Source organism: Stegostoma tigrinum, chromosome 5, assembly GCF_030684315.1.
Source record: "Stegostoma tigrinum isolate sSteTig4 chromosome 5, sSteTig4.hap1, whole genome shotgun sequence".
NCBI lineage: Eukaryota > Metazoa > Chordata > Chondrichthyes > Orectolobiformes > Stegostomatidae > Stegostoma > Stegostoma tigrinum.
The window spans coordinates 74,000,435-74,024,756 of NC_081358.1; the positions used below are offsets into that span (position 1 = coordinate 74,000,435).

The 24,322-nt window shown below is 40.7% G+C and overlaps 1 protein-coding gene across 12 annotated transcripts in view; it reads left to right on the plus strand.

The window, feature by feature from the left end:
* The window catches only part of LOC125451596 (coiled-coil domain-containing protein 178), a 349,746-nt gene that overhangs the window by 85,039 nt on the left and 240,385 nt on the right, over positions 1 to 24,322 (plus strand). For all 12 annotated transcript variants that reach the window (XM_059646071.1, XM_048528880.2, XM_048528877.2 and 9 more), the window contains 4 exons: positions 9,106 to 9,242; positions 9,316 to 9,499; positions 17,566 to 17,628; positions 18,800 to 18,961. In XM_059646071.1, the coding sequence (XP_059502054.1) occupies positions 9,106 to 9,242; positions 9,316 to 9,499; positions 17,566 to 17,628; positions 18,800 to 18,961 (546 nt within the window). The remainder of the gene's footprint in view (positions 1 to 9,105; positions 9,243 to 9,315; positions 9,500 to 17,565; positions 17,629 to 18,799; positions 18,962 to 24,322) is intronic.

Here is a 24,322-nt window from a genome sequence, read left to right on the forward strand (position 1 = left end):
GAAATGCTACACTTGTCCCCACACCTCCTCCCTCACCCCTATCGCAGGCCCCAAGATGACATTCCACATTAAGCAGAGGTTCACCTGCACATCTGCCAATGTGGTATACTGCATCCATTGTACCCGGTGCGGCTTCCTCTACATTGGGGAAACCAAATGGAGGCTTGGGGACCGCTTTGCAGAACACCTCCGCTCAGTTCGCAACAAACAACTGCACCTCCCAGTCGCAAACCATTTCCACTCCCCGTCCCATTCTCTAGATGACATGTCCATCATGGGCCTCCTGCACTGCCACAATGATGCCACCCGAAGGTTGCAGGAACAGCAACTCATATTCCGCCTGGGAACCCTGCAGCCATATGGTATCAATGTGGACTTCACCAGTTTCAAAATCTCCCCTTCCCCTACTGCATCCCTAAACCAGCCTAGTTCGTCCCCTCCCCCCACTGCACCACACAACCAGCCCAGCTCTTCCCCCCCACCCACTGCATCCCAAAACCAGTCCAACCTGTCTCTGCCTCCCTAACCGATTCTTCCTCTCACCCATCCCTTCCTCCCACACCAAGCCGCACCCCCAGCTACCTACTAACCTCATCCCACCTCCTTGACCTGTCCGTCTTCCCTGGACTGACCTATCCCCTCCCTACCTCCCCACCTATACTCTCTCCACCTATCTTCTTTACTCTCCATCTTCGGTCCGCCTCCCCCTCTCTCCCTATTTATTCCAGTTCCCTCTCCCCATCCCCCTCTCTGATGAAGGGTCTAGGTCCGAAACCTCAGCTTTTGTGCTCCTGAGATGTTGCTTGGCCTTCTGTGTTCATCCAGCCTCACATTTTATTATCTTGGAATTCTCCAGCATCTGCAGTTCCCATTATCTCTGATACTCTCCCAGCCAGATTGTTATTCAGTCCTTTGTCTGTCCAACTGACTTCTCTCTCTTTGGGCTCCATCCCAACCCAGCATTTACTCCTTATCCCCTCCCCACACTCTATCTTCTGCATATAAACCAACATTTTCCGAGTTATCATCAGTTCTGAGAAAGGGTCACTGGACCCGAAATGTTAGTTCTGATTTCTCTTCACAGATGCTGCCAGACCAGCTGAGCTTTTCCAACAACTTCTGTTTTTGTTTCTGATTTACAGCATCCACAGTTCTTTCAGTTTTCACAATACCCCATGTGTGTTCTGACCGATGATTTATGGAAGAGTAGCATTGCTTCCTGCTTTAATATCCAGTGCCTCTATTTATAAATCCAAGGATCCTATAAGCTTTCTTAACAACTTGCCTAGCCACTTCCAGAGAAGTATGCGCATGGACGCCGAGATCCCTCTGATCCTGTACTTGTCTCAGATTTGTACCATTGAACCTGTATTGGTCTCCATATTTTTTCTATCAAAATGCATTACCTCACATTTCTCTGCAACAGTTCTTTAGCCTGCTGTCTGCCCATTTGGCCAACCTGTCAGAGTCCCTCTGAAGTCACTCAGCGTCATCCTCACAATTCACTTTTATCCCCAGTTTATTATCAGTCACAAATTTAGAGATTTCCAAATCGTTAATATACATCAGAAAAAGCAAGAGTCCCAACACCAATCCCTGGGGAACATCACTTTCAACTCGTCTCCAATCTGAGAATGCCCATCCATTCTCTGTTTACTGTCTTTAGCCAGCTTCTAACCCATGTTGCCGAGGACCCATCAATCCCAAGGATTTGTAAAATTGAATGTGGTACAGGTGGAAATTATGTGATCCTTGACTGTTGACATCGTACCATCATTGCTATTGTTTTACATATCAGATGAGGCAGGCACTCTTTTGCTTCCTCAATTTTTCTAGACTTTTAAGAGCTACATAAAATGGATAGAACTTCGGTATTGCCTGGTTCTGTCTCAAACGTTCAATTTTTATAGAATTTCTATGCTTCAGTCCCTTACTGTAATTTTTTAATATATCTAACTTGAAGGTGAGTTCAAAATGAATAATGGCCAGAAGTTGTAGCATACTGATTTTGCAAACTTGTGATGGTAGAAAGACTTGCCTGCTGTGAGTCCACATTGCATATTCAGGAAGATACTGCTCACAATCTAATGACTATTAGTTGTTAAGTGACTGATATTTAGTCAGTATACAATTTTTCAATGTCCACTTCCAGTGGACAAAATTTCTCATAGAGGAGTCATAGAATCATTGAATCCTACAACTCAGCCTATCAAGTCTGCACTGACTCTTTGATGAGCAGCCCACCTAGACCTGACCCTCTACCCTATCCTGATAACTCCACTTTACCATGGCTAATTCACCTAGCCTACACATCCTGGGACACAACAGACTATTTAGCATGACCAATCCACGTAACCTTCACGTCTTTGGACTATGGGGGGAAACAGAATATGTAAGCAGAAATTAGATATACCCAAATATCATTAGTAGACCTAATGTGGTCCACGTACTTTTTAGTTCTGAGTTTGTGAGTAATGATTCAGTTGGTGATATGGACTTGCGTGTCAGAGGAACTTACATCCCACAGGAAATATAGAGCAATTTAAGAGCCTTTGTGGAGTCTTTTTAGCATAGCTCATTGTGGTAACTTTCTCTTGACTGGTCACAACAAGGACAGTTGGTAAAAGGCTGCTTCTCATCCAATTAAGTGAACATAATATCTTAGAGAACACTTTATTGTATTTCAGCTTCCATATCTCTCACAAGTAATGATGTTAATTTTCCAAGCTTGGGTAGCCCTGTCTTCATTCCTGGACTACTCAAAAGCGATGGCTACTGACCAAATCAGTGGAGTCATTCTAGGATGTAAGAGGGATGTTTCCAATATCAAGTATTTAATAGGTTTGGACGGATGTTGCAATGATAATTGGTGATTTTTGCTTTAAGTGTAAATAAATATAATTGGGTTTTTGTTCATTTTTAGGCTTCTTAAAATTTAACTGGCTACTTTCCAGTCTCACACAATTTGCGTAGTTATTCACAACTCCATGTACCAATTTGAGTGGATCTCAAGATGGCATCATTGGTACATGAACAAAATGATTTCAGATAACTGTAGAGGGGAGGTAACAATTAATGGGAAACATCACAACTTCCCAAGAACTCTTCAGTGTAGTCATGGATTTTTAAAAAAATGTTCAAAGGATGTGGGCATCACTGCCTAGGCCAGTATTCATTGCCCATCTTTAATTTCCCTGGAGAAGGTAGCAGTAAACTGCCTCCTTGAACCACTGCAGCCATTATGGTGGAGGGTCAGTACCATCATGCCACTGATTTGTCCCTTTTAGATGATGAAAATGGATGAAATGTGCCTGATACAAAGTGTTTGTGGAGAGATATGGACAAGTTAAGGTAGTGGGCAAAACTTGGCAGATGGCATTTAATGTGGGAAAATGTAAGGTTTCTGACAAGAAAAATAGAAGGCCTGAATATTATTTAATGGAGAAAACCTGCAGAAAGCTATAGATCAGAGAGATTTGGAGTCCTCATCCCAGTCACAAAAAGCTAGCATCCAAGTTCAGTCGGTACTAAGGAAGGCAGATGGAATGTTGGCTTTTATTTCAAGTGGAATAGAATATAAAAGTATCAAGATCTTGCTGAAGCTGTACAGGGACAAGTCAGACCAGAGCTGAAATGCTGTGAACTGTTTTGGACCTTTATGTAAAGAAAGGTGTACTGGCATTGGAGACTGAAGAAAAATCTGAGAAAGCTGTTTTCAAAGAAGTTTAAACTAAAAGTATAAACTACATTAGCTTTATGTTCGTTCTAAAAAGTGTACATGTGGCTCTCATCGCTATGCAGGAGGAAGATAGATGATGATATCATTTTTGTTTTAAGACTTCTCCCCAACCGTACTCCCATTGCTTTTCCAGATGTGTCCTCCTCTACATTGGGGAAAACCAAGCAGAGGCTTGGGGACCTCTTTGCGGAAGTAGAGGAGGCTACATCTGGAACAGCAGATACAGTATACCACATTGGCAGATGTGCAAGTGAACATCTGCTTGATGTGGTGGTCTTCTTAGGGCCTGGGATGGAGGTGAGGGGCAGGTGTAGCACTTCCTGCGGTTGCAGGGAAAAGTGCTGGGCGTGGTGGGGCTGGAGGGAAGTGTGGAGCAGGCAATGGAGTCAAGGAGAGAGTGGTCCCTCCGGCCTCCTCTACATAGGGGAAATCAAGCGGAGACTTGGGGACTGCTTTGAGGAACACCTACGCTCGGTTCGTACCAAACAACTGCACCTCCCAGTCGCGAACCACTTCAACTCCCCGTCCCACTCCTTGAATGATATATCCATCCTGGGCCTCCTGTAGTGCCACAACAATGCTGCCCGAAGGTTGCAGGAACAGCATCTCATATTTTGCCTAGGAACCCTGCAGCCCAGTAATATCAATATGGACTTCACAAGCTTCAAAATCTCTCTCCCCTGACCACATCCCAAAACCAGCCCAGCTTGTACCCGCCTCCCTCTCCTGTCTTCCCACCTATTCATTCCTCCCACCTCAAGCCCCACCCCTATCTCCTATCTACTAGCCTCATCTCGCCTCCTTGACATGTCCATCAGCACAGGCTGACCTGTCCCCTCTCTACCTCCCTACCTACACTCACCTTTACTTGCTCCAACCTCACCTCCTTGACCTGTCTGTCTCCTCTCCACCTATCTTCTCCTTTATCCATCTTCTACCCGCCTCCCACTTCCTCCCTATTTATTTCAGAATTCCCTTCCCCTGCCCCATTTCTGAGGAACAGTCTAGACCGAAAACATTAGCTTTCCTGCTCCTCTGCTGCTGCTTGGCCTGCTGTGTTCATCCAGCTCTACACCTTGTTGACAACAGAGATTTGTCAGCCCATAGCTCCATTAGTTTTCCTTCCTGCTACTTCCTTCATGATTGTAATTTCACAAAGTTCCTTGCTCTATTCCACCTCCTGATTTATAGCTAATACTAAAATGATTTTTGTATTCTCTATAGTGAAGGCTGAAACTAAATTTCTGTTAATTTCATCTGCCACTTCCTTGTTATCTACTACAAACATCGCATTTTCACTTGAAATACTTGCAAAAACTCTGACTCTCTGTTTTCATATTCCTAGCTACCTTCTACTCATACTCTATATTCTTCCTCCTGATTGACCTTTGGTCATTTTCTGTTTTTCTTTGTATTCTGACCGATCAACTGTCTTTGTGCAATCATATGAATTTGCATACGCATAATGCTTGCCCTAACTTTTTTAGTTAAGCTTAAATTTTGGGTCTTCCCTTTATAAGTTTTCATTAAAGTAAGAATATATTTATTCAGAGGATTCTGAAATATCCCGTCAAATATCTTCCACTGTCTCTCTATGTTTCATCAGCTGGCCTGGTATGGTATTCACATAAGCTAGCTCCCTTTTTATGTCCATATTACGTGCTCTTATTTAATTTTAAAATCTATTCATAACCTACAATCTTCTCCCTTTCAAAGTGGATGTAAAATCTAATCACATTCTGGTTGCCACAATGTAGGGGTACCTTAACTGTAAGGTCATGAATTAATTTTGTCACATTACACGAAATCTAATCTAATACAACCTCTTCAATCAGTTCCAATACACACTGCTCTAAGAAACTATCTTAAGAGCATTTTATGAGTTCCTCATCCAGGTTACTATAGTCAGTCTAATTTTTTCAGTAGATGTGTTAATCAAGGTCACTCATAACATATTAACATCCTTTTATTGCAGGCATAAAATAGTGGAGGTAGAGACAAAGTAATAACATTTTTTGAGATTGTATTATAACACGAGTGTTCAGCCCTTTCGTTGTTGAAGACGGGAATATTTGTGGAGTCTCCTCCGCTCCTGCTGGCCGTTTATTTGTATACCACTCTGTGAATGTATATGGCAGGACTGCAGAGTTTAGATCGGCCCTATTGGTTTGTGGGATTGCTTAGCCCTGTCTCTTGCATACAACATACTGCCTGTGTTGTTTGTCATGCAGGTTGTGCTGTATTGTCACTTAATTTCAGGTATGTCTGCTTCTGCTTCGGACATTTCCTCCTTCACTTTTCATTGAATAAGGCTTGATGTCTCATAAAATTCTGCTGCTGATTCGCCCATGGGGTCTCATGGATGCCCAATTTCAAATTGCTACATCTGTTTGATGTCTTTCCCATTTAGCAGCCATTTCACTCACCCCAACTTTTTGTTTTATTTTCTTAAAATTGAAAAATTGGCAAAGGTTTGTTTTTTGTGTGTATCTGTATGAAAGTAAGAGTATATAATCTTAATTCTGGATCATAGCTTACTTGTTAACTAATGTTTTTCAGTTGATTTAAGAATAAGCTTGTTCCTATTAAACCAATTATTTTTAAAGTGGCTTTTCTTTCCTTGAAGCAAAATTAAAAGGAAAATTGTTGCAGGTATATAAGATTATGTCATTATGGGCAAAGTAAAACTGTTCTATTAGCTGATAGTACAAGGAATAGGTGACACAAATTTAAGACTTTTGGACAAGAGTGGTAAATAAATGTAAATAATAATGTTTTGTGCAATGAGTGGCATTAACTTGGAACCCTGTCTACAAGAGTGGAGTAAGTGAAGACGATCAATAAATTTTCAAAATTGGGAATACATCTGAGAGAAATAAATTCAGAGAGTTCAGTGGTTAGATTAGTGAAATAGAACAGGCCGAATTGCTCCACAAGAGATAATGGGAACTGCAGATGCTGGAGAATCCAAGACAATAAAATGTGAGGGTGGATGAACGCAGCAGGCCAAGCAGCATCTCAGGAGCACAAAAGCTGACGTTTTGGGCCTAGACCCTTCATCAGAGAGGGGGATGGGGTGAGGGTTCTGGAATAAATAGGGAGAGAGGGGGAGGCGGACCGAAGATGGAGAGAAAAGAAGATAGGTGGAGAGAGTATAGGTGGGGAGGTACGGAGGGGATAGGTCAGTCCAGGGAAGACGGACAGGTCATGAAGGTGGGATGAGGTTAGTAGGTAGGAGATGGGGGTGCGGCTTGGGGTGGGAGGAAGGAATGGGTGAGAGGAAGAACAGGTTAGGGATGCAGAGACAGGTTGGACTGGTTTTGGGATGCAGTGGGTGGAGGGGAAGAGCTGGGCTGGTTGTGTGGTGCAGTGGGGGGAGGAGACGAACTGGGCTGGTTTAGGGATGCGGTGGGGGAAGGGGAGATTTTGAAACTGGTGAAGTCCACATTGATACCATGAGGCTGCAGGGTTCCCAAGCGGAATATGAGTTGCTGTTCCTGCAACCTTCGGGTGGCATCATTGTGGCATTGCAGGAGGCCCATGATGGACATGTCATCTAAAGAATGGGAGGGGGAGTGGAAATGGTTTGCGACTCGGTTCGCAACAAACAACTGCACCTCCCAGTCGCAAACCATTTCCACTCCCCCTCCCATCTTTGCTCTGATGAAGGGTCTAGGCCCGAAACGTCAGCTTTTGTGCTCCTGTGATGCTGCTTGGCTTGCTGTGTTCATCCAGCCTCACATTTTATTATCTTGGATTCTCCAGCATCTGCAGTTCCCATTATCTCAGAAAAACTATGTTGACTTTTTTTTCACAAGGGACTGGAAGGAAAAAGGTATTAGAGCTATGATAAACCTCCAGTTGGAGTACTGCATTCATTTTGGGCATTGTTTCTTAGGAAGGATATGCTAGCCTTGAAGAGGGCGCATTACAAATTCACTAGAGTGATATAAAAAAAAGATATAAAAGCATTAAATTGTGAGGATATGTTGCCTACACTAGGCGTGTATTTCTTTGAATACAGAGGAATAAGTGACTGTCTAATTGAGTTGTTTAAGATGCTTAAGATTTGATACTATGAGTAGAGAGGACTATTTTATCTGCTGTTTGAGTTTCAGGATAAGGGACACATTTAAATTGCACTAAATTGTTGGATGATGGCAGGAAGCACTTCTTCACACAGTGGAAATTTATAACTTTGTATTCCTAACATTTGTTGAGACTAGATCAATTAAATTTATGAAAACTACTTCTGTCAGTCAACTGTTAAGTGTTATGGTTATAGCCAGTAGCTGAAGATATGATACACATCATGCATGAAGATTGAAACAGATTGAAGGCCTTAATCCTATTTATCTGTTTCTTCTGATGTTCTTACAATTCTGCATCTTTCTTAAAATCTACTTCTGTCCTACTATCAACGTTAGTGGCTTGCTGTCAAAATTTGCGATAATGCTCTTGTGAGATGCCTTGAGACATTGGGACATTTTAATCTCGTAACTGTGCAATGTAAGGAAAAGCTGTGATCTAGTAGAGCAGATGATCTGCTCATTGTAAACCCCAATTATCCTCACTCCATTTAAATGGATGCCTCTACAGCGGACAATACTAGTGAGGAATGGAAAAAAAATATACTTTCTCTTATTTTAATTTGTTTTCATCTTTTAACACTTCTAACACATGCCAATTTTTCCTCTACCTTATTAGTTTCTTCGGAATTATCATTTGATTTTGCTTTGTTTTGGTTCAGTAGTTCAACCAATATTGGGAATTGACAGTTTAAAAAGTTACAGGCAGAAACTCATGTTGTGTTTGACGTTATTAGCATTTATATTTTTTTCAAAATGTTTCTTCTACTATTTTAATTTCTATTAAAGAAGTTACCCAATCACTGGTAATTCTTTGTTCTAGATCAAGATGATATCTTGATGATATCCTGATTCCAGCTCTCTGTAAATAAACTAAAGCCTCTTCCTAAAAGGTGCATCACAGTTGACTGCAGACTTTGATGCTGATAATATTCTCCTCATATCTATAGGCATCCTGATGATCACACAGTAAAACTTAGTTCTTTGTGGTATTGCAACCTACTTCTTGCCATATCCTGTCCCTGTTTATTAGACTCGAAAGCTGACTCAGCACTTTGCCCAAGAGAAGATCGATAATTGAGCAACTTATTTATATGTTAAAAGTTGAAATGCTCCAGATCAATGCTTGGTACTTCTTATACAGAAAATAATATATTTTACATGTCACTTATGTGTGCGTTGAATAGTGGATTATTTTCACTTATTGAGCTTCTTGCTGGTGAATGCTTTGTTATCACTTCTAGTTGAAATAACTTTATTCATCTTATGTTTATACAGACAATAATTGGAAGAACTGAATTGTCACAACAACAGAGAGACCTTGAAAGAACAGTATTTGAATTTAGGGATTTGAAGAAAGCAAACAGAGAGCAAGAATTAAATATTGAAACTTTCAACAATGACATTAAAGAAAGGTATGTAAAATAATCTGATTTTTGTTGAGCCATCAGTACTTTATCTATTTTTAATTGAAAGCATATGTTAAAGTCGACAGGAAAGAAATAAAATGAAGAAAGAAATCCGGCAAATGCAGGAATCTCTGAAGAAGAATAATACCAAGCTAACCACTGTGAAGAAACAGCTCTCCCAAGTGGAGAGGACTCAAAGTGCAGTGAAAGCAAAGTTGTCGATGCTGACAAAGTCAGCAGTCGATCAGGAAGATCAGTTAAAGGTAAGTGATTGATATTATTTCCAAAATTCAGGACATTTTGGTTTCAGTGGATTAGTGCTAACATCGTTTATAATCCAACGATTTGATCTTAAATGGTTTTAGACATTTTTAAATCAACCTGTTCAGAAGCGTTATTACACACCTACACCATACCAGGTGGAACTTGAATCCTGGCCTCCAGACTTGGAAACAGGGCCACAAGATTGCTGTGAAATGTTTTAATACATTCAAGGTCTGTTGAAATTTGAGATAAAAGTCTGTTTGACAGTACTTTCAATTTAGACTACAGCTATGCAACTTAATTGAATCAATTTGTGATAATTTACGTTATACATTTTGTTCAATGGCAAAACTTAAAGATCAGTTGTTACATGTCACTGTATAATTCAACTAGTTTATACATATATTTTTATAAAAATTCGAAATTTTTAAGGAAACAACACATAGATACTGACCAGAGATAATGGGAACTGCAGATGCTGGAGAATCCGAGAGAACAAAGTGTGGAGCAGGATGAGCACTGCAGGCCAAGCAGTATCTTAGGAGCACAAAAGCTGTTTCGGGCCTAGACCCTTCATGTTTCCAGCACCTACTAGGCCCGAAACATCAGCTTTTGTGCTCCTAAGATGCTGCCTAGCCTGCTGTGTTCATCCAGTTCCACACTTTATTAACATAGATACTGACCAGCAGGTATTGAGATCCTACATTAGGTCTTGCTCCAGTTTTAGCTTCTTATTTATATTGGTGAATTTTCCAAGATAATAATGCATCTATATTCTGTTTCAGCATTGCCAAAGTGGTAACTAGTCTGCTGTCAATTATTTGATAATGCCCCTTTGATTGTTGTGACATGATTTGCCACGGAACATGGTTTAGTCAGTCCAATTTTTTCCCATACCTTGACAGAAGGCAAACCCCTTTTTGCTTTGCGTCCCCTCAATCATTCAGATTTGTCATTATCAGTAAAAACTGAATATTTCTTTCCAGAATCGCAAAATACTGTAGGTGCTGGAAACATGAAATATTAACTCAAAATACTTAAAAACTCAGCTTGCTGGGCAACCTTTTCAATGGAGAAATAGTCTGTAACCTTTCATCAGAACTGAGGAGTGTTACTGATATAACAGGTACAAGGAGGGAGGGAACAAAGAAAGAACAAAAGAAGACTGCGATAGGGTGAGAGGCAGAAATAATTTGATGAACAAATAACTGGATGCTGAACAAAATGGGAGCAATTCTGATGCTTTGAAATTGTTTAATTCAATGTTGAACCTTGTAAAGGATGAAATCGGAAGGAGGGATGTAATCAGAGGAAAGTGAATGGGTTGAAAGATCCTGAGGGTATTGGCATCATAGAGTTGATGAAGTTTGCAATTCTTGGCATTTCAAAAGGACAAAATGTTTTCTACTCTATTACACTATTAGTGCTAAAGCAGATAATGCTACTGTATCATAATCCAAGTGATTGTTCATATAAATCTCCCCTCCCCCCACTGCATCCCAAAACCAGCCCAGCTCGTCCCCTCCCCCCACTGCATCCCAAAACCAGCCCAGCTCATCCCCGCCTCCCTAACCTGTTCTTCCTCTCACCTATCCCCTCCTCCCACCTCAAGCCGCACCTCCATTTCCTACCTACTAACCTCATCCTGCCTCCTTGACCTGTCCGTCCTCCCTGGACTGACCGATCCCCTCCCTACCTCCCCACCTATACTCTCCTCTCCACCTATCTTCTCCGCTATCCATTTTCAGTCCGCCTCCCCTCTCTCCCTACTTATTTCAGAACCCTCTCCCCACCCCCCTCTCTGATGAAGGGTCTAGGCCCGAAACGTCAGCTTTTGTACTCCTGAGATGCTGCTTGACCTGCTGTGTTTATCCAGCTTCACACTTTGTTATCGTGGATTCTCCAGCATCTGCAGTTCCCATAATCTCTGATTGTTCATATCATGTTTGCTTTCAATTTTTAACATTTAAGTTTTTCAATTTGTCATTTTATACTTATTATTTAAATTGGCACCATTACAACATGGCATAAAAAATTCTCTAGGACCAAAAATATGGTTGAATTAGAGAAAGAAAATAAAACATTTTAAGTGGTACACATGGACTGTTTTTTTTTGTTGCATAAACCATGATTTATTTAACTCAAAATGGTATACGATGAAATTAGGAGAAAATTATTATTTCATTGAATATAGACGAGCTTGCATACATATCATACTTGAATTTCCAGATGGCATTTGGTAAGGTGCTATTTCCATTTTTGGACTAAATTAGGAGAGTTTCCAACAGGAAACCTATAGTCCACAGAAGTAAGAAAGCCTGCAGATCTTGTGCAAACCAGACAGCTGATTGGCTGCTGGTGGGCTATATGCCAGATTGTGTCAAATGACACAGAGTGGGAAAGTTAGGCTTGAGCATGACTACCCAGAACATGCTGGGTGGCATGTGGCTCAGTGATTAGCACTGCTATCACACAGCGCCAGGAACCCATGTTTGATTCCAGCCTCGGGCGACTGTCTGTGTGGAGTTTGCACATTCTCCCTGTATCTGTGCATGGGTTTCCTCTGGATGCTCCAGTTTCTTCCCACAGTCCAAAGATGTGCAAGCTACAGGGATTTGCCATGCTAAATTGTCCCATAGGACCCAGGGATGTGTAGGTTAGGTATGTTAGCCATGGCGAAATATAAGTTATGGGGGTGTGTTTGGGTGGAATGCTCTTTGTAGAGCCGGTATGGACCTGTAGGGCCAAATGCCTGTTCACACACTGTAGGGATTGAATGAGCATAATTTCTGCTATGATGGGGAAAGCAATGGCTATTTCTCCAACACCAGTCCACATGATTACCCTACCACCCTGCCATGTTCCCAGGTACTTTTCAGCAGAGGAAAATTCCACCCACAGTTACCAAGGCAATCTGGGTGATCATGTGAGTTCAGCCTTACTATGAGAAACAGACCAACCCTTATTTAGCTGGAGGCATATACTTTTTTTAAAGGCATTATTAAAACACTTCTTTGTGCATCACGTTAATATCAGGTATGCGATACATTATGAAATTGGATTCTGAGGAATCTGTTATGATGAAGAGCTTTTTGGCAACAAGTGTTGAGTTTGTATAGCCCTTGGTGTTTTTCCACATTTTTGTGGTGTTGTTCACAGTTTGATTTTTCTGTTTCAATTACAGCTGTCTTACATTGAAGACAAGCTGCGAAATTTGGCCCCCTAGCACCAATTGTTTGAGACTACAGATGCTGTTTTGATTTCAAAATGGCATTCACAGAGTGCAGGCCATTGATGCTGTTTTGAATAGGGTGTCAGTATGGGTTTATGGCATTTACATATACAAAGCATTTGCAGCCATCCTCAGGTAGATGTACCGAGTAGACGATCCATCTTTTCCTTCTCTTGAGGTTCCCAGCATCACAGTTGCAAGTCCTCAGCAAATTCAGTTCACTTCATTTATGTTATAACATGAAGTGGCTGAAGGTATAGGATAATGAAGGGCTTAATGTCCTAACGACATTCTAGCATTAGTAATGAAGACTTGAAATCCAGAATTTGTTGTGCCCAAGCCAACTGTTCCAATACAGCTACAATATCATTAGCTACACAGAAATGTAGAAAATTTCCCAGATATGTCCTCTCCACAAAAAAAGGACAAATCTGACATGACCAGTTATGTCTTATCAGAAAGTTCTTGATCATCAGCAAAGTGATGGAAGTGATAGTCGACAGTGCTATCAAATCTCACTTATTCAGCAATAACTTGATGACTGACATTCAGATTGGATTCTGCCATGACCATTCACTTGCTGATCTCATTACTACCTTAATCCAAAAATGGGCTTCTTGACTAAGAAGGCGCTCAAAGATTCCCGGAGATAAGCAAGAAGTTGGAGTTGAGGTCACAATCATGATCTTATTTAATAGAGTAGGCCTGAAGAGCTAAGTGCCCTGCCATTTTGGGATTTGAATCTATACCATCAAAAATTAGTGTGCAGGTCAAGATTGCTAATCCAATGACTTTATCACATTATCAAAATTCAACTTCTAAAATAAATTTGTATATAAAAATCACCTTTCATCAGAGCTGGCACAAGATTCTGAGCTGGATCCCCTATTTGGTAACATTTTCAGTAAGGTTGTTGCTGAGATATGAAAAGAATTCAATGAATTCTAAGGTTTTCCCATCAATAATACTATCTGGGTGTTAAGGTCCTTGTCTGGGGCAGGGCTTGAGGAGGATTTTTGTCTTATTAATGTTGACTGGGAGACAAATCTTATTTTGTCAGAGTCGATGAGATTGAAGGTAGTTTGATTTCCACTTACAGTGGCACTGTTCTTGGCATATTGTAATTTATGAATATGGTGAAGAGCCACCTTAGTCTTGACTGTCAGCTTGTAGAGATTGCAAAGTGTTATGGACCAGACTAAACCCCCTCAAAATATATAATATTAAGGAGAGAGCCTAGACCCTAAGTTATTCTTATTTTTAAAGGCAAATATAAGATGTTGTGTTCTGGATGAAATTCAGTTGGTCAACCACTAGGCTGGAAGCAAAAACACAATTTATTCTTACACTGTAGTTAAAATTCACACAAAAGAAAGCTCAAATGACATGACTCTATTAGAAAACTCAATAGAATAAAAAAAACTTAACTACTAACCAGCAACAGTTCCAATATAGTAACATCCCATAAACACACCCTTAGCAAAGGCAAATTCAGCAAAATGGATTGTCACATTAGTTCTCCAGTCCAGGAGGAAAGACATCGAGAGAAATCTCTGAGAGAGAGAGAGCACTCAAGCATTTTAGTGTAGCAAGAAGAGATGTTTAGGAGCTTCCAAACCCCCAGTGGAAAATCCTGGTTTTGTGGGAGTGTGATCCCACCCTTTAAAGCATCTTCAATTGTTCCAACTTTAGAAAAACCCAATGTCTCTCAATGTGTTTACTTTATTTAATTGAACCAGACTGCTTGACACCATTGATTCAAACTCTCTTCATAAAGAAAAGATAAAATACACCTCTTAAAGCCATACTATTGTCACAAAAGCTTTGAGTTGAGTCGCTACCCAGAATGATTGTAACTGACCTTTGTCTGTCTCAGACGTATTTGAGCAAAGCATGTGTGAACTTTAGCCTTGGTGTGATGTCAGGTGCATGAGCTTTTTGAGAGATTGGTTGTTTAGTGAAACCATATGTTCATTGAATTGTTCAGAAGAGGCAAAGGAGTCTCTGCAGATTGGAGAACTGACAATGTAACACCTTTATTCAAAAAGGGAGGCAGACAAAAGAAAAAGATAAAAGGCCAACTAGCTTAACAGCTTTTATTGGAAAAACGCCAGATTCTGTTCTAAAGGATGAAATAGTAGAGTATTTAAAAATGTTCAATATGATCAAACAGAGTCAACATGGTTTCAGAAAGGGGAAATCATGCTTGACAAATCTATCAGAATTCTTAGTGGAGGTATCAAGCAAGATACATAAAGGGGAACTAGAAGATATATATTTGGATTTCCAAAATGCATTAGATGAGGTACCAGACATAATTACTTAATAAGATAAGAGCCATGGTGTTGGGAATAGTTATTAGCACAAATAAAGGAATGGCTAACTAAGTGAAGATAAATGGGCCAAACTGTACCCAGTGGAGTGCCACAGAGATCAATGGGCCCATAATTATTTACAATATATGTTAATAACTTGGAAGAGGCAAGTGAATGTACTATCACCAATTTTGCAGATAACACAAAAGAAGTGGGAAAGCAAGCGGTGAGGATTGCACAAAGAATCCACAGAAGGTCACAGACAGGTTAAGTGAGTGGGCAAGAACTTTTTTTATTCATTTGCAGGACATGGACATTGCTGGCTAGGTGAGCATTTATTGCCCATCCCTAACTGCCCACATGGCAGTTAAGAATCAACCATATTCCTTTTGGTCTGTAGTCACTTGTAGGACAGATCAATTAAGAATGGCAGTTTCCTTCCCTAAAGGATATCAGTAAATCAAATGGTTTTTCTTACAATTGACAATGGTTTCACAGTTTCAAGTTCTCTCCAGATTATACCAACTTATTTCTTTCTCCTATGTCAAGGAGAGACATGCAGGACAATCAAGACTCTAACTACATTGCTTTGGGAGCCTTCATTACCAATCTGTAGAGTTCAACAATTGAAAAGACTCCACTTCGTCAATTTGTAGCTTATCTGTGATCGTGGATGTCAAATTCTTCAGTTGTGAACCAGATATCCTGGCATCTTCCCCGATGTGTTTATACTAGAGAACTCACAGGTTCTCGTGACCTTCCAAGGTCCTTGGGCCATCAAAGGCTGGCTGCTGAGGGGCAATAGCTGTGTCGTCCAAGTGTGGCTGATGAAACCTTTATGAACTTCAAACTGAGACAAAATAGTTATAACGATGCTGTAAAACTCTTCCACCATGGCCACTGTGAAAAAGACCAAAGACCTCCTCAAGATGACCTTTGGATCCTTTATTGTAATAGCGGAGCCTCACAGTCTTGCACAGAATGGGTGTACTAGGTCATTGTGACAAGTTGTGCCCTTTATAACCAGAGCCACCAGAGGGAAAATGTCATGGATGCAAATAAAATGGGAATCAAGAACAGTTCTCTGAGGATTAGGATATTAACTTGAGGAACATGCACTACACTGTACTAGAGCTTTGATTGGGCTGGAGTGGTCAGATAAAATCTTATAGAATAGAATAAAAATCTGCTGAGGAAAAGTGAGCTGAATTTGGTGCAGGTCTGTGCACATATCTGACAGACACTTGATCGTGCTAGACCTGGGTCTCCTTGGTGGTTCAGGAACAGCTCTGATAAACCTACCTGCTGTTGCTAAGCCTCTCTGTACGTTTTGACAAAATCACGAGTGACTGATACCACAGGAATGTTTTTCTGCTTGGTGCTGAAACTGCGCCTTGTTACCAGCATTCCTCTGAGACAGTGGCCTAGGGTGATTCTTCCTCAGCTAGCTGTGGAAATTTGTCAGTGATGTGCTCACTAGAATGGAGCACATCTAACCTAGAAAGATTACCTACTGAGGTGAAAGTCTCTGAGCTGGTGGAGATACAGGCAAAAGTGTTGCTGGTTCATCCTATCAGAGTTGATTGACTTCCTCTGCAGAGGTGGAGACAGGTGACCATTAATGGTGCTTCCCTTCTGCTTGCTATAGGTTATTGCATAAGAGAAGAGACGGAATTATTTATGGAAAAAAAGCAAAAATTGGTTCAGAATAAGTGTTATTTAGCACTGGTTTTAATAGGAAAGCTGCATACATAGTGCAGTGAAACTCACTCAGTTGGCTATCCATGAAGGTCACGGTGTCCCCACATGAGCAATTGCAATCTTCTCTGGCTAACTCCAGCATTTTTTCATCATATGGAGGGAGGAACTTATTGTGCACGACCCTGTGGCCTGTCTTGGCCATCTCAACCTGGTTGTGAGAGTTTCTTTTCTGTCCTGAGTCAAAGAGATGGATTGATCATGATGAAAGTGGACAGTAGTTGTGCTCATGATGATGCAAGGGTGGGTGAGGTGTCCAGAGTATGTGAGTAGGAAGTGCAGAAGTCAGGTGGGATTAGTTTGGAAGGTGAGTTCAGTGAGAGTCATTGAGTGGGCATACTGTATGCAATAGTGAGAGTTGGGGTCTGTGAATTTTAGTGAGAGATATATGCAGTGACAGTGTTGGAGTCAGTGTTTGTAGCCCTGAGAATGTGAGCCATGGAAAGTCCATTCCATTTGTACAAGACCCAGGGAAGAATTTAAGATAGCAGTATATCAGGACTCATAAATCAGGGCTTGGGTTTCTAATATGCTGTGCTCAGCTGAGGAGAGCAGTGCTGCTGTGTTTGGTTGTGGAGGGTGGGAGGGAGTGTGGCAGGACCGCTGTGCTTGTGAGGAGTAGGGGAGGGCCCACTACACTGAGGTTGGGGACTGGGGTGCAGGCCAGCAGCAGCAATGGAGTGATTTTTGTCCTTGGCCCTGCAATTGTGCAATACCAGTTACAATCCATTTTTAAATCTGCTTTTATTTACACCAATAGGCTGAGACTGAAAAATTAAAGAAAAGAATCAAAGATGCAATGATGCTGCGCACAAAACTTCAGGTAATAGACTTAAGGTATCCATCTGTATAAGACACTGTTATTGACAGTATTGAAGGTGTGAAACTAAAATGTCTGAACTCCGTTCCGGATGGAATTCTGTGGCTTTTAAGTGTCCTATAAATCTTCTGCTAATTTCTTAAAGCATTAATAATAAGAAAATTCCTGAATTTATTAAACTTGCTTTTTGCATCAACATATATAGTTGTGCTGCAGCCAGGATAAAGAATAAACTTTGTGAGTCTACTTCTTAGAGCTGGTTAACACTTTCTATCATAACACAATCTGTATTATCAGCATTTCTGCTGTATTTTTTCCAAAACAGAGTATCACAGGTTACCATATTCCCTGCTCCCTTTCCCTACCCTGACTAAAGGTCAGTTGGAAACCCGCTTACTAAAATGTAGGTGGCCCCGAGGCCATTTTTTTTTGCTGGGACCAGTGCTGGTGAGACTTCTGCACCCATCTTACAGTGAGACCCACTCAGAAAAAGAAAGCTGCCAACCAATACAGCAGCTCTATGTTAAAGCATTGGCTATTGTTGGGTCTTCAAGCAGCCATTAATGAGAGAAAGTTACAAAGCTGTGCATCAAGTCTGGGAAATTGATGAGGCCTGGCAGATCCCAGCCACACATCAGGGGCCAGGCCTGAGAGCCTGAGTTAAAGGGGGCAGAAAAGTTGTGCATGCATGCGTCAGTGTGTGTAAGTGACAGAATGCCTCCAATGGATACAGGAGTTCACATTCCTTTCCACCCGATTACCTGTCACCAACCAATGCAATGACAGCTGCTAAGCTTCCCACCTGCGATAGGCCTCCCCTTGCCAAGGGTAAAAAAGCAGCAGAGGCAGAGAAGGTTACTTACATGGTCATTGGTCTCAATAGACCAAAGGAAGTCCAGGTTGCCTGCACCTGCCCTTTGCAAGAATGGGCAGAAAGATCGTGAGAGGGTCACGCTGCAACTTAAAAGCTGTCCCCACCATACTTCCCAACATACCAATGAAGTGGGAGCATTCTTAAAATCTGACTGATTTACTGTGATGTACCCGTGAATTCACTCACACTGACTTATTTATGAATAAAGCATTAATTTTGAAAGCAGTCTTTTAAAACAAATATCTATTTCTCAGATATTTGTAGATATAATTATACTATATTACTGTTGTCCAAACATAGGCCAAGGTTAAAGCAGAGGCTGACGAACTACATCGTATTAAAGAGAGTGCTGAAAAAAAGAAAGAAAATGTTCTAAAAAAGGTTACACAAGCTGAGAAGATTGTTGAAGATATTGAAGCCAAGTTTAAAGAACTTGAAGCCATACACAAAACACAAAATGAAGTAAGTTTCCTGGAGAACTTTAAGATAATTTGCCCTGAGGAGGGGCAAAATAGCTCATTGAATTCATAATTTAAACCATTTTATAACTTCATAAAATTGAATGGTTTTGAAGTTTGCTAGTCCTGGATCTTCTAAAGATGCCAGAATTCATAGTGATTTCAGATAACTAATCTTCAGATATCTACAAACAAACAAGTTTTGTACTGAAAGAAAATCAAAACAATTTCAATACCAAATACTTTGAAATGGTTGCATTCTATTGATCCTACTGAAAAATAAATGTATCTGGAGCAATAATTCTCATACCTTTTCCCACCTTGACCCCATTTTGACACTGAAATCCTAGAACGAAAACTGTAAGAGTTAGAGGTGTGGGAGCTGTGGCGTGGCTTGGGAGAAGTGGCAGTGGAGGTGTGGGACCTGAGGCAGGATGGGGTGGATTCATAAGTACTCTGGGAGATGTATACAGCTGTGTGGTGAGAGTGCAGATTTGTGAAAGCTGAAGGTGGAGAGATGTGTGAGAGCTCTGGTTGTGGTGTTGGGAAGGTGGTGCTGGAGATGTAGCTGTTGGGATAGAGGTGTGATAGTATAGCATAGAGCTGTGAAGATGTGGAAAAGCTGTGATATCTATTACAGGGGTGGGAATAGTCCTGTGAGAGTTGTTCAGGTACAGCTCTATGGGGATAGGGTTATGAGAGTTGTGAGGGAAGGAGTGTAGAACTGTGACAGTTGTGGTTGACAGTGGGGAGGGTGGTAAAATTATGTGAGTATCTGGAATGATAAGAGCTATGAGAGCTGTGGGATTGTGTAGAACTGTGACAACTATGGGAACTGGAATGTGTAGTGCAGGGTTATCCAACCTTTTTGCAAGCTGCCAACTACATGTCAATATTTCTCGCACTACTCAGACAGAAGATCAGGTCTGCCACAACAGTAAAGATTCATTACAGGGGAAAAAAATTGCAAAACAATGAATTGATCATTTAAATGAGTAATTAATAAGAATGATCATTAAAAGTGCCAAGCATCAGAGCAGGGGGATGTTGTTAATGTTGTGACAGTGACACTGAGTTATAAGTCAGAAAGTCAGGCTAATGGCCTGAGGTCATGGGTTTGAATCCCACCCCGACAGATGGTGAAATTTGAATTTAATAAATCTGTAATTAAGAAAGAAAGCTGATCTGATGGCTAACTAATAAAACCTTAGTTATGAAGAAGCTCGAGAGAGAGAAAAGACAAGGCCCCCAAGTCCTGGCCATCAGAGAAGTGGGTGATGTGGGCATTTCTCAGTTTCTGGGAAGATAGATAAAAACTAACTCTTAAGCATCTGCTGATTTTACTTTGCTAGTGTACATGCTTGACTTTTATTCTCTCACACCAGCAAGACACATACACAGAGATAGCTGGAAAAACTCAGCAGGTTTGACAGTACCTGTGGAGAGAAAGCAAAGTTAATGTTTTGGGTCCAGAGACCCTTGTTCAGAAATGATGATTGCTAGGAAATGGTAGTAGGGGCAGAGACAGGGCAGTAAAGTGACAGGTAGAGATGAAGTCCAGAGGAGAGAAAGACAAGCAGACAAAGGGGTGGATAATTGTAAGTCAGGACAAAAGAACAGCTACCAGTTGGAACCAGATGATGTCACATGGGCTGGCTGTGCTGGAAGCAGCTCATATGATGACAGGACCTTGGGTAAAGGACAAGGAAGGTGGTGTTCAGGTCCTAAAATTAGTGAAGCCAGTATTCAGTCCTGAAGTTGTAAGGTCCCCAAGTGGAAAATCAGATGCCGTTCTTCTAGTTTACACTGAGCCTTGCTGGGACACTGCAACTGATCCTAGATGGAAATGTTTGCATAGGAACAGAAAGATCTATTGAAGTGGCAGGTAACTGGAAATTTGTGGTCATTTTGAGCCTGATATGACTCTTTCGAAGAATTTTGAATTCTGTCTACCTGCTGAGTTTCTCTAGCATTTTCTGTTTGTTTCAGATTTCCAATATCCACAGAATTTGCCTTTAACTTATCCTAGCATCCTGTCTCTCATTCCCTTTCTTCAACATGGCAGCTTAGCCCCAGTGGCCTGACTCGTATCACCCTCCTCCCTATGGTAGTGTGCGCATTCCCTGTCTAGCAGACCCTCTGACAGAGATCCGGGCCTCAGGGTTAGTGAAAACACTTAATTTCTCCTCCAGTTACAGACTATTCTTCTATTGCATTTGCTGCTGATAGGTTAAGTAATGAGCACGTCAGCAGAAAACACAGAAGAGAAATGGTTTAATTGGCTGAGCAGCTCCTTTCAAAATCTCCTAATTATACTTGTAAGTGTTTTGGACAAAGGCTTAGAGCACTGCAAAACATGATTCAGCAGTCGCCACTTAGGTTAACCTGGTAAATGACCTTTGAGAGCTATGGGGAGGAGGCGGAAAGCTGTAACAGCAGTGAGTTGGAGGGATAGTGATGTGAGAGACAAGAGTTGGGATTTATAGAGTTGTGACAATAGAAATAGAAGTATAAGAAAAGAGGAAGGGGAGAAGCTGTGGAGGATGGGGGAAGAGTAGAGTTGTGAGTGCCGTGGTGAGTTCATAGAACTGAGGAGATGGTAAGAAGTGTGAGGGCTGAAGGTTAAGTAGAGCAGCATGATGTAAGAGATATGGGGTAGCCAGGGGATTACCAGAAAACTGACAGTAATATTTTTTCTTCCTCCCCTTCCAGTTTTCAGGCACTGTTGGGTACTGCAATTGGCTCTTGCAGCTCATTTCATTAGGCAATGCCCACTGAACTTCAGTTAAGGAAAGAAATGTAATTCTTCAGGCCTGAATCTGATCTACCAGAGTGCACATTCCATGTAGGTCGTTGCTACCTCGGGAGAGAGGAAGCTCATGACATCAAGCACAGTTTGGGAACCCCTGAAATGCAGGGTCTACTGCCAAGCAGGAATTGATTTTTTTTTGTTTTTCTTGAGTCAAGAAATGTTCTAGTAATATCTTTATGGATAGAATACCTACATTAATATACAAAAGTAATATAATGTTCGTAATGCATGATTTTAAAATAATTATTTGATAGCAGTGAAAGATGTTGTTAATCCTCCAAAGTGGCAAGAGCAAAATTTTGGCAATATTAATATTGTTAGTCATCTTCAGTCTTGGTAGGTGTGGTAAAAGTCATATGTCATAATACAGTCTCATGCATTTAATAATCTTAGAAGTGGCAGAACTATTTGACAACCTAGGGTAATTATAGTATTAAAAATAAAGTGTATAAATATTGGATGTTGTTATCACTTCTAAAATGTAATTGTTATGCTTTTGATAGATATAGTGAATAAATGTTGTTCAGTGATGAAAATGTATAATTATTATTAACACTAGTTTTAATATAGCAAGGTGTACAGAATTATGTGTCAAGGTTTAAAATTAAGTCTTAAGGCTCTGATTGTGGAGTGGTAGTATCCCAACCTCTGAACCAGGAGACCCAGGTTCAAGTACCACCTTGTCCAGAGGTATGAAATAACATCCCCAAGCAGTTGATTAGGAAGATATCTAGAAATAAGCCTCATAGTGTGTCACCAACTGGGCCATCAAAATATTGTGATTTTTTTTTATTTTTTGAGGAAACATTTATTGGACAGTGTTGTAAATTGTTACTTGTAAGATATTGATATTATTTTGAGATAAGATGAAGAATGTATTCATTGTTACAAAGCTGACTGACTTTGATATCACTGCAACTACATCTGTTTACATCATTACAATTAGATCTATGTTTATGAATGTTTGCAGGCCTTGTGTCTAGCATTCATCCATGGATCTAAATGTCTCATTTGTTATGTCACACCACTTTTACAACAAATGAAAATTAATTATGCCCAACTGTGAACTGGGAGGCGTTTATATGAGAATTTCTTGTGTCACTCTGATGGTACTCAAGGTGCTATAATCCCTTTCTCTTATGTACTATGACAGTCATGGTGAAGAACAGGATGATGAAGACCAGGTGACACAAGATTCCTGACCATGACTTAACCCATGTTCCTCACCTATCACCATATTCCTCCTTGAAAACCCCTTCAATACCCACTTTTTGCTTCTTGCTTTCTCATATGCATGCCTCCATTCACATAATTACACTTGGGGAACTGGATACTATTATAACTCACAGATTGCTTGGAGATCTTGAAAAGAAGAAGCAGCTTAAAAATACGACACTTTCTGAGAGGTGGGGGAGAGGATTCCCTCATGGATTTTTATCTATTAAAAGATATTTGAGGTTCATCGACTGTACATCAATCTGATTCAATGTTCAGTTTGCTGTGACTGATAGTCGTGAGTCAGAACATAGGAACAAGAGTAGGCCATTCAGCCTGTTGAATCTGGTCTGCAATTCAGCATGATTATGGCTAATGGAAACTTTCAGTGCCTTTTACCCACACTATTTCCATAATCTTTTAACCCATTGGTAATCAGAAATTTATCAACCTCTACTTTGAGCATAGTCAATGGCTGAGCTTTCACTACCCACTAAGGTAGAAAAGAATCACAATTCACTGAGTAAAATAGATTCTCCTCATCTTAGTCCTAAATGGTATCCCCCTTATTTTAAAATTGTGCCCCATAGTTCTAAACTCCCTAAATAGGGGAAACATCTGACCCGTATCTACCCAGACTGCTCCTTGAAGTGTTTCATAGGTTTCAATGAGATAATCTCCCACTCTTTGAAACTCTAGAGAATACAGGTCCAATATGTCCACTCTGCCTTCATAGGATATTCATGTCATCCTGGGAATAATTCTCACTCTCAGACGATAATATCTTTCCTGAGATGAGGAGAACAAACTGCACATGTCACTCAGGTGCAGTTTAAGTAAGTTCCTGTACAATTCCTGTACAATTGAAACAAGATGTCCTGTTTCTTTTTAGATTAGTTTAGATTACCTTTTATTCAAATCCACTTGTGATAACGGCTAACCATTTCATTAGCCTTCTTAATAGCATCCTAGACTTACAAATTAGGTTTCAGTAATTTATTGACAAGGACACTCAAGATTCTTCACAGATTTATACTTTATAACCTTTCACCAATGAAAGAATACCCCACGCATCTGGTCTTCCTGCCAAAGCAGATAATCTTACATTTTTACATTATGGTTCCTCTGCCATGTTCTTGCCCAATCATAAAACTGTCCAAATTCTGCTGAAAATATTTTACATCTTCCCATAACACATATCCTTGTTTAGCTTTGTATTAGCTGAAAATTTGAAACATTGTATTTGGCTCCCATGTCCAAGTCATTGATATATGTTGTTAACAGCTAGGGCCTAAGTACTGATCCTTGTGGTACCACTCTAGTCACAATCTGCCAACA